General features: G+C 41.8%; 1 protein-coding gene across 1 annotated transcript in view; it reads left to right on the top strand.

Moving 5' to 3' along the window:
* SEC62 (SEC62 homolog, preprotein translocation factor) overlaps positions 1-12995 on the top strand; it is a 30743-nt gene extending 17748 nt beyond the window's left edge. Inside the window, exons 4-8 of the mRNA XM_039487323.1 lie at positions 2279-2489; positions 2766-2858; positions 7115-7175; positions 8965-9084; positions 10826-12995. Of these exons, the coding sequence (XP_039343257.1) occupies positions 2279-2489; positions 2766-2858; positions 7115-7175; positions 8965-9084; positions 10826-11295 (955 nt within the window). The 3' untranslated portion in view covers positions 11296-12995. The remainder of the gene's footprint in view (positions 1-2278; positions 2490-2765; positions 2859-7114; positions 7176-8964; positions 9085-10825) is intronic.
* Positions 12996-14090: the final 1095 nt, after the last annotated feature.

The raw sequence follows: 14090 nt of genomic DNA, 5'->3' as shown, positions 1-14090 counted from the left end.
TGACTCAAAGCAGAGAGTTCATAGAAGTCTTGTTAGATTTCAGGTCAGCAAGAGTCATCTTCCACAAAAAAAAATTTAAACTATTGTGGCCCTCAACAACTCTCATTTCAACTAATTGGACTGTTTACTAGACCTGAACCAACTTTGGCTTCCTATTATTTCCATAAAGGTTTAGCTAGCAATATCATCTGCACATCACCCTGTTATCCAGGGCCAAACTGTATTTTTTCCATCCTAGAGTAGCTAGATTCCTTAATGGCCCTATTCATTAGTTTTATTTTTTTTTGCTCCTTCCAGTTCAGGAGTCACCTGCCTCTTGGGACCTCAGTATAGTTTTAACAGGATTGATGGGTCTCCTTTTAGAGGCCTTAGGTGGTATAGGGAACAGGTTGCTATCAGTGAAGACTGCCTTTTTAGTTGCCATTACATCAGCTTGAAGGGTTGGAGATTCAGACTCTTATTGTGGGGACACTTATTCTTTGGCAGAGGCTTCCAGAATGGATGCCTATCTTGGTAGGGCTGTCTTGCCGTTTTTGTTTAAGTAGGACAGCTACAAGCAAATGGATTGTTTGTTACTCACCAAGTATAGAATCTATGTGAACAATCACTGAAAGAAAGAGCGCTTACTTACCTTACGGTACAGTAACTGGTTCTTTGAGATGTGTTGCCCAGGTGAATTCCACACCCTGCCCTCCTTTCTTGCTACTAGAGTCCTACTCTTCTGCGATTCTGTTTTGGCTAAGCACCATGGTTGGGGTTGCACCACCCTGATGCCTCAGGTGGGGAGTGGATGGGAAGTGAGGACATCTAGGGCACAGGTGTGGCCCCAATGGACACTGCTGGCCAAAAGAGTCCAATCTTACAGGCATGAGGAACATGTACACCGAGAGTGGAATCCATGTGGAAAACACATCCCAAAGAACTTAAGTTACTGTAAGGTAAGTAACTTTTTTTTCTTTCTTTTGAATAAGGGGTTGAGGTCCTGATTCTACTGCCATTTTACATTAAATATTCCTACTGGCTTTAGTGGGAGTTTGTGTGCATAGGAACTGCAAGGTCAGGCTGAAAGCAATGTAGCTTAGGATCAGATTAGCAGAACTGGACTATTTTTCAAACATATTCTTAGTAAAGTTACTCTGCCTTAAAAAGGAAAAAAGAATGAAACCATGCTTTGCTTTTCTTTCTATCTGTTCAATTTTTGTTGTGCCTCCAGCTGTGTGTTTTATTTTAATATCATTCTGCATATAGTTTTTCCAATGAAGTAGTTCAGCTGATTTCTTACCTTGTAAAATATTTAGGTAAATTAGCTCTGACAAAGGTACCTGATCTGTAATAATAATAGTTTAAATGAAAGGATGAGAATCAGTTACTGGGTGAAGCAATGGCAACAATTCAAACTAACTAGACCACAAAATAAGGACCAGATTCTCTGGTGTTTTAATCCCTGCCTCCTGCAGCCCCAGTCTAACCTGCCCTTGTCATGGCAAAGGCTATGACCACAGTACTTTATGCTCTGGCTAGCTCAGTTGGCATATACACCTCTACCCCGATATAACGTTACCAAATATAACACAAATTCAAATATAACGCGGTAAAGCAGTGCTCGGGGGGAGGGCTGCGCACTCCGGCGGATCAAAGCAAGTTTGACATAACGCGGTAAGATTTTTTGGCTCCCGAGGACAGCAGTATATCGGGGTAGAGATGTACTTGGTTTCTCAGATGTAAAAGTCTCCCCAACACTTTTCCCCTCACTTGGAACCAAGTTTCTGTTTGGGACTGCACAGAATGTGGTTGTCCAAGTGTGTTACCTTGGTTCCAGTAGTACATCTTGGGTCAACCTACAGCTCTGAACCACACAGCCTGGTAAGTTGTATGTCCACTTCCCATATCTCCTGCTGCTATGAGAAATGTTGACATGCAATTAAAGAGAAGTATTGAAAGGAAGTGTATCAAATGAGAGGGTGTAAGAAAAATAATTTTAACAATGTACCCGATTTTCCACTCTCTTGCTCCTGGTGTTATTTACATCTCTGCAAAATGCAGCCAAATCAGGAAGGTAGAGGTTTTACTCCCACTTTGCACAGGCGTACAAAGAAGGCACACAGGTGTGAGGCAGAGGAGAATCAGGCCCACTATATTTATTAATAATCAGTCCTGCTTGGTGTGACACCGTTTTTGCATCATTCTGTCAGATATCCAATAACATAATTGTGTTCTAAACATATAACCATACCAGTAACTCCTAAATGATTTAGTAATATAACCTTTTTATTGTAAGACTCCTAAAGAAACAGTTCTTTCACCGAGCATTGAAAGTGATGAAAATGAAGCCTGATAAGGACACAAAAAAAGAAAAAGAGAAAGGAAAGACTGAGAGTGGGAAAGAGGATGAGAAAAAGAGCAAGAAGGAAAGTGGCAAAGATGAAAAGACTAAGAAGGAGAAAGAGAAGGAAAAGAGAAAGGATGGTGAGAAAGAAGAGTGCAAGAAGGTAAGTGCAACCCAAAAAAGAAGACCGTCAAATCTATTAGCAGATACTACAAACTACTGTGGAAAACCTAGTTATTAAAGGGTAAGGTTGTTCGATCCAAAATGGGGAGTGCTTCTGCAGTAGTAGTCTTGTTACTCAGCACTCATAAGCAACTTTGTAATAATATATGGATGCAGCCAAAATTTCAAAATGGGATCTATGAATCTAGGGCCTTTTACAGTCTCTAAATTCATTTTTAATTATTCCTTCTGTTTCATGATTGATATATGTTCTTAGGATGAGAACCCAGGAACACCCAAGAAAAAGGAAACCAAGAGAAAATTTAAACTTGAGCCACATGAAGATCAAGTTTTTCTGGATGGAAATGAGGTGAGGTTTGTGTGTAACTTTTATTTCTACACTTCCTGTATTTATTGGTGACCAGTGCATTGACAATAAAATACTGAAACTGATTAATTTCTCCAGACTTTTTCCTTCTGCCCTTTTGATAGTTACCAGCATGGGTAGAAACTTGCTGGCCTCTCTTGCTAGTAGGTCATGCCATATTGAAGTATTTTTAAATACTTCAAATTCAGCTTCAAATTCAGTTATAGGGAAGAGAGTCCAAAGTGGTTGCCATCTAGAAGCCTCATGGTCTGAACATGGGCCTGGGAGTCAGGCACGCCTGAATTCTAAACTAGACTCTGCCACCAACTTTCTGTGTGGCCTTAAATTATTTAACCTCTCCGTGCCTCACTTGCCTCTTCTTTAAATCAGATGATTTACTTCTCTAATGATACCATACTGTCTGGATTCCTGCCCTTGCACTTACATCTTGAGACGAGGGAATTTCTGTACTTCTCAGTGATTTTACCCATTTAAACAGAGGGAAATGTGTCTCATACTTAGGGCGTGGCTACACTTACAAATCTGCAGCGCTGGTAGTTGCAGCGCTGGTCGTCCAGCTGTGCAGGGCCAGCGCTGGTGTGTGGCCACACTCACAGCTACCAGCGCTGCAGTGTGGCCGCATTTGCAGCGCTGTTGGGAGTGATGAATTATGGGCAGCTATCCCAGCATTCAAGTGGCAGCAACGTGCTTTTCAAAAGAGGGGGGTGTGGGGCAGTGTGACAGGGACGGGGGGTGGGGGTGGGGAGAGTGGATTTTTGGAACTGACACTGTGCAAAATCAGAAAATTTTCCCACCCCCTTACTGTTAACTGCAAACAGCCTGCATCCAACATACTCTCTTTCCCCCCTCTGCCCCCTCCCCCTGTTTCTCTCAAGCAAAGCAAACACTCAACCCCTGTGAATGACTCCTTTTCTCGCTGCTGGTCAAGCAAAATGCAAACACTCAACCCCTGTGAATCACGCAGGGAGGAGGATCTCATTTGATTGTTCACAGATTGATCACAGCAAACAGGAGCTGATAAGCAGCTCCCGTAGCAAGGGAGCTCCGGAGGTTCACAACAAAACAAAGAGAGGCTGCATAACAAAACAAAGGGAGTAATTTAGTTAAAAGTATTCTGGGATACACCCTTATACCCTGGAGGCCAATCACAGCGCTGGTGTGTGGCCACACTTGATGACCAGCGCTGCAGCACCAGCGCTGCAATCCTTATTCCCCATGCTGAGTGAGGTGTACGGCCAGCGCTGCAGCCAGGGAGTTGCAGCGCTGGAAGTGCCCTGCAGGTGTGGCCACTTACTAATTGCAGCGCTGGAAAGCCTCCACCAGCGCTGCAACTCGCAAGTGTAGCCATACCCATAGACCAACTGCTGTGTCTCATTGGTCCCTGGAATGTTTCCTTAAATTCCTTTCTGACGGTGGTCAGCAAAGGAGTGTCCCGTTAGGACTGTGACTGTTATGACTGGTTCCAGTTCTCTGCCTATCCTGCAGACTATACATCAAGAGAAACTTTCTTCACAAAATTGGTGACTACCTACAGTAGTGGGTTTGTATATGTCTGGTATGCAGTTGACGTAACGGTCACCTTCTTTTCAGCTGTGAAGGTCACCAGTTACTGCTGTCAGGTACTTTGAGTCTTCACTACTAGATGAAGATGTTATCTGGCTTTAATGACATTCATTAATCATACTAGTTCAAAGTATTCCTCACTTTGACAAGAAGCTTTTTCCTTAGGGTGAGTGAATTCATGGTTCAAGTGGATTGTGTAGTTCCCATGAACACCTTTAGTACAATGTGATGCAACTGTGGGGATTAAGATGACACTGTACTGGGTATAAATTATTGCTCCTAATTGCCATTTGTTTGAGCCTATCAGATAGAACTTATCTCCCTTACCTTAGTTTATTCCTACATTTGTCTTCTTTCGAGCCTCCTGGCTTGCTGTCTGTTTTCCCTTGATCTCTTTCTCCTGGGTGCCTCTTGGCACCTAGAGCAGTATATATTTTTTCCCTTTGGGAACATGAGTGAGTTTTGTTTTTTACTGGAAGTTATTGCTTCATGGCCAGTACCTCCAAAGCTCCATAAACACTTTGATTTAGTGTTATTTCTGAGGCTTTCATTTCCGTGAGTCTGTTACTTAATGTGAACTCCTAGAGAAAACATCTTTCATAAATTCTCCTTGGCTAAAGCTTCTTTTAAGAAGTAATGCTTCTAGGAATCCATTCCGGAAAGTGATTTTGTTGCTTAAAAGAAGGGAAAATTATTTACCTGTAATTCTCTGAAGATATCCTTTGATGTGTTCCTACTTCCTTACAGTTGAGAGATGAACCCTTGATGACTTGCCTTTTGTCCATTTAGCTAATTTTTTGCTCACAAATTATTCTTAGAGGTTAGAGAGCTCCATACTTCCTACTCATTAAAGCATTACAAATGAATGCTCAAGTGGGACATTGAGGCACCACTGGTTGGTCAGTAAATGAGACAACTACCAGCACTGGAAAATGCCAGTCTTTGAGAGCTAGGGAAGTTAATGCCAGTCTCATGCTAAACTTCAAGTCCTAAGTAGACATACACAGCTAAAATGGTATTTTCAAATAAGCCAGATGAAAGTAACTTCCCTTTCTTTACCTCTGATGGAGCTATGAGGATTAATGTTTGTAAGATGCTGAAAGTCTAAAGGGCTATGTATTATTAATGGAAAATAATATACTCCTGGGGGAATTCTGTGCCACTGCACATGTGCAGAATTTATGTCCCCCGCAGATTTCTTTTCTTCCTCGCAGAAAAAATGACTTTCTGACGGGGAAGCCACAAGAGCAGTCATGCAAGACTCCCCAGCAGTATGTTTTGGGTGCCTAGGGCAGCTGGCACACAGGTAAAGCACTGTGGGGCAGAGGGTGGGACTGGGGAAGACCCAGCTGGTGGCTCTTACCCTGCACTGGGCTCAGCTGTTAGTCTCAGCTGGGCTGGAGAGGACTTCCTCTTCCCCTGCATGGCATCTGGGGCTGTGTTAGACCCATCCCCAGGTTTCTCCCCTGGCTGTAGGAAGCTCTGCAAATTCTCTGCTTCCTGCACCCATTGCTCCTCAGCTGAAGAGGGAGAGATCCCTGTACAGGAAGCTGCTCCCCCATGCATCCAACCCCCATGTGTCCAGACCCCCTCATACCCAGACCCTCCTGCCAAGCCTCACTCCCCCCCACACCCAGAATCTCAACAAGCCCCATTCCCCCTGCACCTGGCCTACCCCGAGTCACCTGCACCTGGGTCCCCACCCTGCTGAGCCCAACCACCTTCCCCTGGACCCCCCCTGCAGACTTCCATTACTGTTGCAACAAGAACCACCCCCAACAAGCGCCTGTGCACCCAGATCCCCCACGGAGCCGCCCGCACCCACAGTGCCCCACACCAAGCCCCTCCACACTGGGATCCTGCTTTGCTGCGCCTGCCCGCCCACTGGTGCACATGGCACTGAGGGGCATGGTTCTGGGGTGTTTCTGGGGCAGGCCTAGTCCTTGTGCAGTATCAGGGTTGGGTGCAGCCTCACTGCTGAGTCTATGTTGTGGGTGGGAGCTGCACAGTGATCTCCCACATCTGGAGCCTCCACATTTATTTGACAAATAAAATTTGCAGAATTTTAAAATACTGTGTGCAGAATTTTTAATTTTTTGGCACAGAATGCCCTCAGGAGTAAATAATACTAGTAAGTCATTAAAATATTTTAAATAAAGGCACCAACACACACCAGGGTGTGAACAATATATTCTAATAAGAACATTTATCAAATGCTGGAAGCTCCCAGCCTTCATCCTTGTGCCTGACAAGATTTGGCACCAGTGTAATATTAAATATTTATATTATACATCCTTCTCCAATAAAAGTACTGTGTTAGGCCTTCTGCTCACTGAGTCAGATTAAGATCAGTGCATTGCTGAGGCAATTTGTGTAGGCTTAAAGGGGTGGTACTGACAAGTTTATATATCTGCTTCTGCAGCTACTTCACTGAGCAGAATTGACATAGACCTTGGCTTCATGTCTCATCCAAAAATATGGAACCTCCAGCTGTACCGTGGTTCAGTGCTGACTTAGAGGACAGAGTGGCACCTGGTGGTGAATGTAACATAGTAGTAGAGTAATATGGTAATAAAGAAACATGCAGATGAGGAAACGAATCTGAAAGCTCTTACCAAAGATCTTTATTTGGGAATATAATTTGTTAATTTTAACCTGATTTATTCTTACTGCAGGTGTATGTGTGGATCTATGACCCAGTTCATTTTAAAACATTTGCCATGGGACTTGTTCTTGGTAAGTAAGAATAGATGTTAATGTTCCTCAAGACATCTGTCTCTTTCCCATGGACAAACCTTTTAGTGTTTACACTTTTTGCTCTAATTTGATATCTGCTTCAGCCTTGGTACCAATGAGAGAAAAGGTGCATGCAGTAAAAACCTCAAAATAGTAAGGCTCCTTTTTATTCTCTCAGATTCGGACACAAAATTAACATTTTTATCAATTTGCACCTCACTTACAGTTACACCTACTAACTGATCTGTAGATTTCAATTACTTAACACTAATAGATTGTGTCCTTAATAGGTACTGAACACTCATAATTGATACCCTTTCCCTTCCACCTCCCAGTATTATTTATGTAGATCATTGGCCTAAGCAGTTTTTTTTTTTAACAGTCTGGATCAATTTTAATGTTTACACACTGGTCTATTCTTCTTCATTAGCTGCTGCTGTGTAATGGGGAAATGGAAAAAGTTAGGGCCTAAAAGGCACCCAACTTCCCTGAGTTTAGAAATCATGGTAGCACCTTTCTAGAGAATCATGTTGACACTTTATGCCTAACCACCATGGTGATGGGCATCTTGGAAATACCCAAGGTAGATGGATAAATATTTTTGATCAGTATATAGAGGTCCTAACCATGTTACATGCTACAGCTGGTGGGGATGTTGTGTACAGGATGTTTTGTATATTAGATTCTGTCTACACTTACTAGGGAATACTTACTACTTCTATGGTGCTTTTTATCTTGAGAATTATACAAATCATCTTTTTAAACCCTCCCTGAGGTAGGTGAATATTGTTTGTTCCAATTATAAGATGAGAAAAACTAAGCAGAGAGGTCAAGTGACTTGCCAAGGCAAGGCCACATGGGTAAGTCAGTGTCAGAGCTGGCATTAGAATGTAGGAGTTGCTGGCTCCCAGTTCCATCTTCATATCATATCTCTCTATCAGCACAGTTCTCTATGGAGATATAATTTATATGACCAGGATATATTTAGGACTTTGAAAGGTAATGTGCTTAGCTTCTAAAGTGGTGTTGGGAGCCAGTTATGTATTTACACAATCTTGTAGACTTCAGCAAATGGCAGGAGGGCAGAAACTGTACAACTGTAAGGAAGACAAGGGGGGTGAGGGTGGCAACTGAAAAACAAGCAAAAAATGAAAGGGTGGGGATATTCACTTGCTCTCCAAACTTAAGCATGTTCTATTGGGTTTTTATGGCCTAAGCTGGTCATTTATATGTGTGTATTTGTGGGCCAAGAGAAATCCTACTCTGTTTCTGAATGGCAATCAAATAATGGGAATGCCTGGCAGTGGTGTAGCCAGGTGGAGGGAACAGGGGGAGCGATAAAAAAGGTGCCACCCGCTGCGGCGCTTTTACTTACCCGGTGGCGTGCCAGGTCTTCGGCGGCGGGCCCTTCACTTGCTCTGGGTGTCTTTGGTGGCACTGAAGGATTGCCACTGAAATGCTGCTGAAGACCTGTGGAGTGAGTGAAGGTCCTGCCGCTGAAGACCCAGAGCGCCGCTGGGTAAGTAAAATAAAAGAGCTGCACTGGGTGGCACTTTTTTTTTTTTTTTTTAAATTCGCTCCCCTGGGTGAGTACAAAGGCTCCAAGAAATTGACAAGGCGCCACTTGTGCTCAGTGTGGGAGTGGCCACTGCCCCGCTCCTCCCTAGCTATGCTACTAATGCCTGGTCAAAGTCTGTACAAACATTACTACAGGCAACACCACCAGACCACGATAGCCCTTTAATTGGTATCTTATCCATGTTTCTCAAACTCTTATCTTCATTTTTAGTGATTGCGGTTATAGCTGCAACTCTCTTCCCGCTTTGGCCTGCAGAGATGCGAGTAGGTGTTTATTACCTCAGCGTAGGCGCAGGCTGTTTTGTAGCCAGTATTCTCCTCCTTGCTGTTGGTAAGTGTCATTTGTTATCAATAGAAGTTAGATGAACAGGACAAGCAGGATAAAATTTTCAGATGTGTCTAAGTGACTTAGAACCCTGTCTAACCTGTAAAAGTGGAATAAGTACTTAGGCTCCTAAATCTGTCAACTTAACTTTTGAAAATTTTACCCCTATTCTTTAAAATAGCCATAGACCAGTGGACCCCCAATCAGTGAGGCATGCACCCCTTCGGGGAGTGTGGAGGAATGTCTGGGGGACCCAGGCCAGCTCCCACAGGGAAGAAAGTGCCACCCAGCCCCACTCTGCCCTCAGCTCTGCTTTCAGCCCTGGCTTGACCTCCCCACCACAGCCCTGCTCCTGGCCAGGGGACCGTGGACACATTCCATTACTGGTAAGGGGGAGGGGGCGATACGAGAGGAAAAGTTTGGGGACCACCACCATAGATTAATCTTATGTGAGTCATTCCTTAATGGCCACTATGTCACTATTGTGGCATTGGAAAAAAGTGTTTCTCAGGGTTCATTTCAGTCTGCAGGCTTACACCAGGGTGTGCACTCTTGATCTTGCATATTGGAGATCATAGTCCTTAGGACAGAGTGCATGTGCTATCCTATTAGGGCTCTCTGGGCCACTGTTCGTGTTAGACCTCTCTTGCTGCTTCACTCTTGTTTTAGGCACTAGATAGTAGCAGCGGCTCTAATGTGAGACATGTTAGTAAGGTTGGGAGATGAGATAAAGGTGGTCATGGTGGTGGGGTCTTTAAACTGGAGGAGAAACAGTGGCCAAGGTGAAGAGAAAAAGTTTGAGACAACAGGGAGGGGAAAAAGGACCATCATCTACAAATTAGAGGCAGTGCTTCTTGTTGGTCACAGAATGTGTGCTTCCTCCTGAAAAGCCAGTTCAGGCTTTTGGCAGAGGTGGAATCACCAGACCTAGAAACAGTGTGTTACTTATAAACTTATGGGCATTGCTTGTAGATAGAATACAAAGGAAAGTAAAATAGCTTGAGTCACATTCGGGTATGTGTTGCATCATGATATCAGAGGCCTGCATTTTGGCCATCTGCCTTCTAGGCAGAATTAGATGCAATACCCTAAAGGAATAGCTCAGGACCAACCCATAGGCACTTGCAAAAGAAATAAAACTGAGAACATGACTCACCTGTTAAGGATTTGGGTCCAGATCCTCACATCTGAAATCAGTGGAAGTTAGGAGCTTAATTACCTTTGAGGAGCTGGATGCAGGTAATCAAGCTTGCTTTTTGACTTGCATGGTGTGTAGCTGAGCAAAACAGTGCTTAAAAATGCAGATGGGAAATCACTGACCCTCTTATTTTTCATGGAGACTTACAAACTGTAGTAGAGAGAACTTGGTCTTTGGCTAAGATCAAATGATCTTATCCCATTGCAGGGGAATAGACTTTTCTGTCTATTAGCTGTTTACAGTTTCTAACTTTTATCATCAAACTTTGTATCAGACTTTTATTTTTGGGAGGGTGTTGAAAAATGGCACCTTTTAATTCTCCCCCTTGCCGCCACCTTGATCACCACCATTAAGTATCAGAACATGCTGTTAGACCCATCCTTCCAGCTGAGGGATTTGGTTTCATTTGTATTTTGTGTGTTTTCTCTGTCCTCAACTTGATTTTGAGTACAGCAGGGGAGAGACATCTACTGAACACGGTTGTTATATGTTACAAGTTATATGTAAATATTTATATAAAATATTTGGGCTCTCTCTCTCTCTTCACAGCCCGCTGCATTCTCTTCCTTATTATTTGGCTGATAACTGGAGGAAGGCATCACTTCTGGTTTTTGCCAAATCTGACAGCAGACGTGGGTTTCATTGACTCCTTCAGGCCCCTGTACACACACGAATACAAGGGACCAAAAGCAGACTCAAAGAAAGAGGAGAAATCAGAGTCCAAAAAGCAGCCAAAGTCTGACAGTGAGGAGAAATCAGATAGTGAGAAAAAGGAAGATGAGGATGGAAAAGTCGAAGCAACAGGCAACTCAGGAGCAGATGGCTCTGGAGGAGAGCGGCATTCAGACACAGACAGTGATAGGCGTGAGGATGACCGATCCCAGCATAGTAGTGGAAATGGAAATGATTTTGAAATGATCACAAAAGAGGAACTTGAACAGCAAACAGATGAAGGAGATTGTGAGGAGGAGGAGGAGGAGGAGGAAGAAGAAACTAGGCCTTTACATGAAAAATCCTAACTCACTGTAGTTTTGAGACTCTATATGTGCAAAACAATTGGATTTTCTTCATTGGCTGATCACCAAAATGTAGTTACAGTAACATTCTTTCCATTTGTTTGAAATACACATTATCCAAACAGTTTTATATCTAGTTTCATCATTTAAAAAAAACTATTAGCTTGATTACTTGATACAATCTGAAGTCATTAATACACATTTACAAAAGTTGTGTCAATTTGACAAGTTTTCTGTCAGATCCTATAATTTGTCTAGATAGTCCTCAAACATACCGAAGAACATAGTTTCCCTATTGTCATTTTCTGGTACTTGCATAACTTTTCAGTAAGTATAGCCTACTCAAAATAGCTTTGTAAAATGGTAAAAGTTGAATGACCAAATCTCACATTATTCCTAGTATATTCATTTGATAGCTAGTTAAGTAAAGCACTTCTTAGCTCATGGCTCTCTTGACATTCTTCTTGATTTTTATAAAATTGTAAGAAAAAACTTTAAGACAACTAGTTTTAGCAGAAGGTAATTTTAAAGTATTTTGCTAGACATACAAGCTGGTAGTGCTTATTTGGCTGCAGTGTTTTCAGTTGTGTACAAATTGTGTACCACCAACTTAAGAAATTCAAACTGTTTTGTACATCTGGTTCAGAGAAAGATGTCATCTCGAGAGGCAAAGGGAACAGCATAGTTTGGAAACTATGGCTGTCTTCTTTTCACCCTCACTTCCCCCACTATCATAATTCAAGAAGAAATTATTCTGTATGTAATTTTAAAATAAAGCAACCCTTTTTATTTTAACTGTTACTTATTATTTAGAAGTTTTATCCAAATTTCAATTTGTATAATTGAAGCCATTTCAGGGTGTGTTTATTAGAGAAATGCAAGATGGAGGACCTCACAGAATCTGTTTGATTGGTAGATTTGTCCCAGGAGCTTTAGTTTCCTGCCAACATTCCATGTATTTGAGTGAGTAAATTGATCCTTATTAAACAAAAGCAGATAACACAGCTGTCTGTATGCCTTAATGTTAATCTTAACATTTTCTATATTCAGAAACTGGAGTACTATATTAACTGATGAGTAGGCACATCTTGAGAGTATTCACTTGTTCAGAAGTACAGATAACAAAAAAGCTAATTCAAAAGATGACCAAGCTCAAATTATTTTCAAAACTGCTGAAGCACTTTGAATGTTCAGTTTGTCTCACACATCTCTTCTTTGCTAGACTGTTGGAGGACATTTTGTGTTTAGTTATATAAGCATTTAAAAAGTTAAGACAACATAATTCCTCTGAATCATTCAATTTCAGACAAATTGAAATAGTGAATACAGATATTATTCCTCCCTGACACCACTGTGAGGAAAGAATGCTAGTTGTTGTGTGAATTTTCAATAGTTGACAAATCTTTTTTTTTTTCTTGCTCTTTTCCATTACCAGTGTTTTGAATGAAGATGTTAATTTTTCTGATTGTGCAAATATATACATTTTACATGTGCAGTGATAAGGTCTAATTTGCATACTACTTCTGAATATTTATTGTATGGGGAACAGAAATTGGCTCTGTTATGCATTTTTTCTATTGATACAGAAGAAATTTTTATTAACCTGTTCCCTGGCAAACTTTGACATTTGTGTGTTACTGGTGTTTGCAGTGACTTGTTTTAACAGATCTGTCACTACCATCCCCTACCTTAGATGTGCATGTGTAATGGGATAGTACACTGGCTCAAGACTCTTCTCTCCACTCAGTTTAGCAGCTCTTTTGAACAACACCCTGCCTTCAGGCAGAAGCTGATATCTACCATGCTTGCAGTTCCAATCTCCGTTGCTAGCATTGGGAACTGAACTGCAGTCCTTTGTGTACAACAGTCTTTAGCTATTTGGTTCTGTGTTGTATCTCAGTACCCCCCTAAACACCCACTATTATCATATATAAAATGGTACACATGCATCTTCCTTTCAGATGAGCAAGAACAGCACGGAACCCTTGCTTTTACTATAAAATGTAGGGTGGTAAAACCATTTTGTAGTCTACACTGAAGCTAAATTTTTGTCTTTATTCAAGTAAAACTCCCATTGAGTTCAGTGAATTAAAATCAAGACAGACTGACATTTGGCCTCTATCTAGTTTTTAAAAGCCAGTTAGAGAACAACACCTGAAGTGTTTAAAAAAAAAGTGTGTAATACTTAAGTTGAAGATGGTTTTACTAATATTTTTGAAAATAAGGTCCAGCATTTTTCCAAGTAATTGGGCTATCCCTGTTTTGAAGCTTTTAGGGCAATGCATTCATCTCTGTCCCCAGCTAAAATGAAATGACATCTTAATAATCCTGTTGAAAATTAAGTTTATTATTCCAACTTAGAATGATTAATACCTTTTTAGTAAAGCTGTCACCTGCTGTCTGTGCAGTGACCTATTTGAAATGAGCTTGTGATGGCAGGCTATTTCCTAGTTAGACAGGTGTCTAGATCTCAAAACCCCTACCAACCCTGGCAGGAGAGTTCATAGCTTAACTAGGCATGGACATGGAACTATCTTCTAATCCACTGGCTCCCAAACTTTATTGGTTCATATATCACCTTTAAAAAACTGAGCTGGATGGAACATCCAGCTCATGTACACATTGAACCCCTAATTACCCTTAACCCTAATTTGCAGTGCTCAGCTCTGAGACACATTGACAGGGTAAGACGAGAAAGGGTGCACTATTGTTGGGAGCTGTTCTGTGGACAGAAAGCATTTCACTGCCCAGTTCTATTCTGTCCACAAAAACTAAATTCACTGTACTTATTTTAAAAA

Source organism: Mauremys reevesii, linkage group 9, assembly GCF_016161935.1.
Source record: "Mauremys reevesii isolate NIE-2019 linkage group 9, ASM1616193v1, whole genome shotgun sequence".
Classification (NCBI taxonomy): domain Eukaryota; kingdom Metazoa; phylum Chordata; order Testudines; family Geoemydidae; genus Mauremys; species Mauremys reevesii.
The sequence above is the reverse complement of the archived record's forward strand: the minus strand, read 5'-3'. Positions and strand labels throughout refer to the sequence as shown.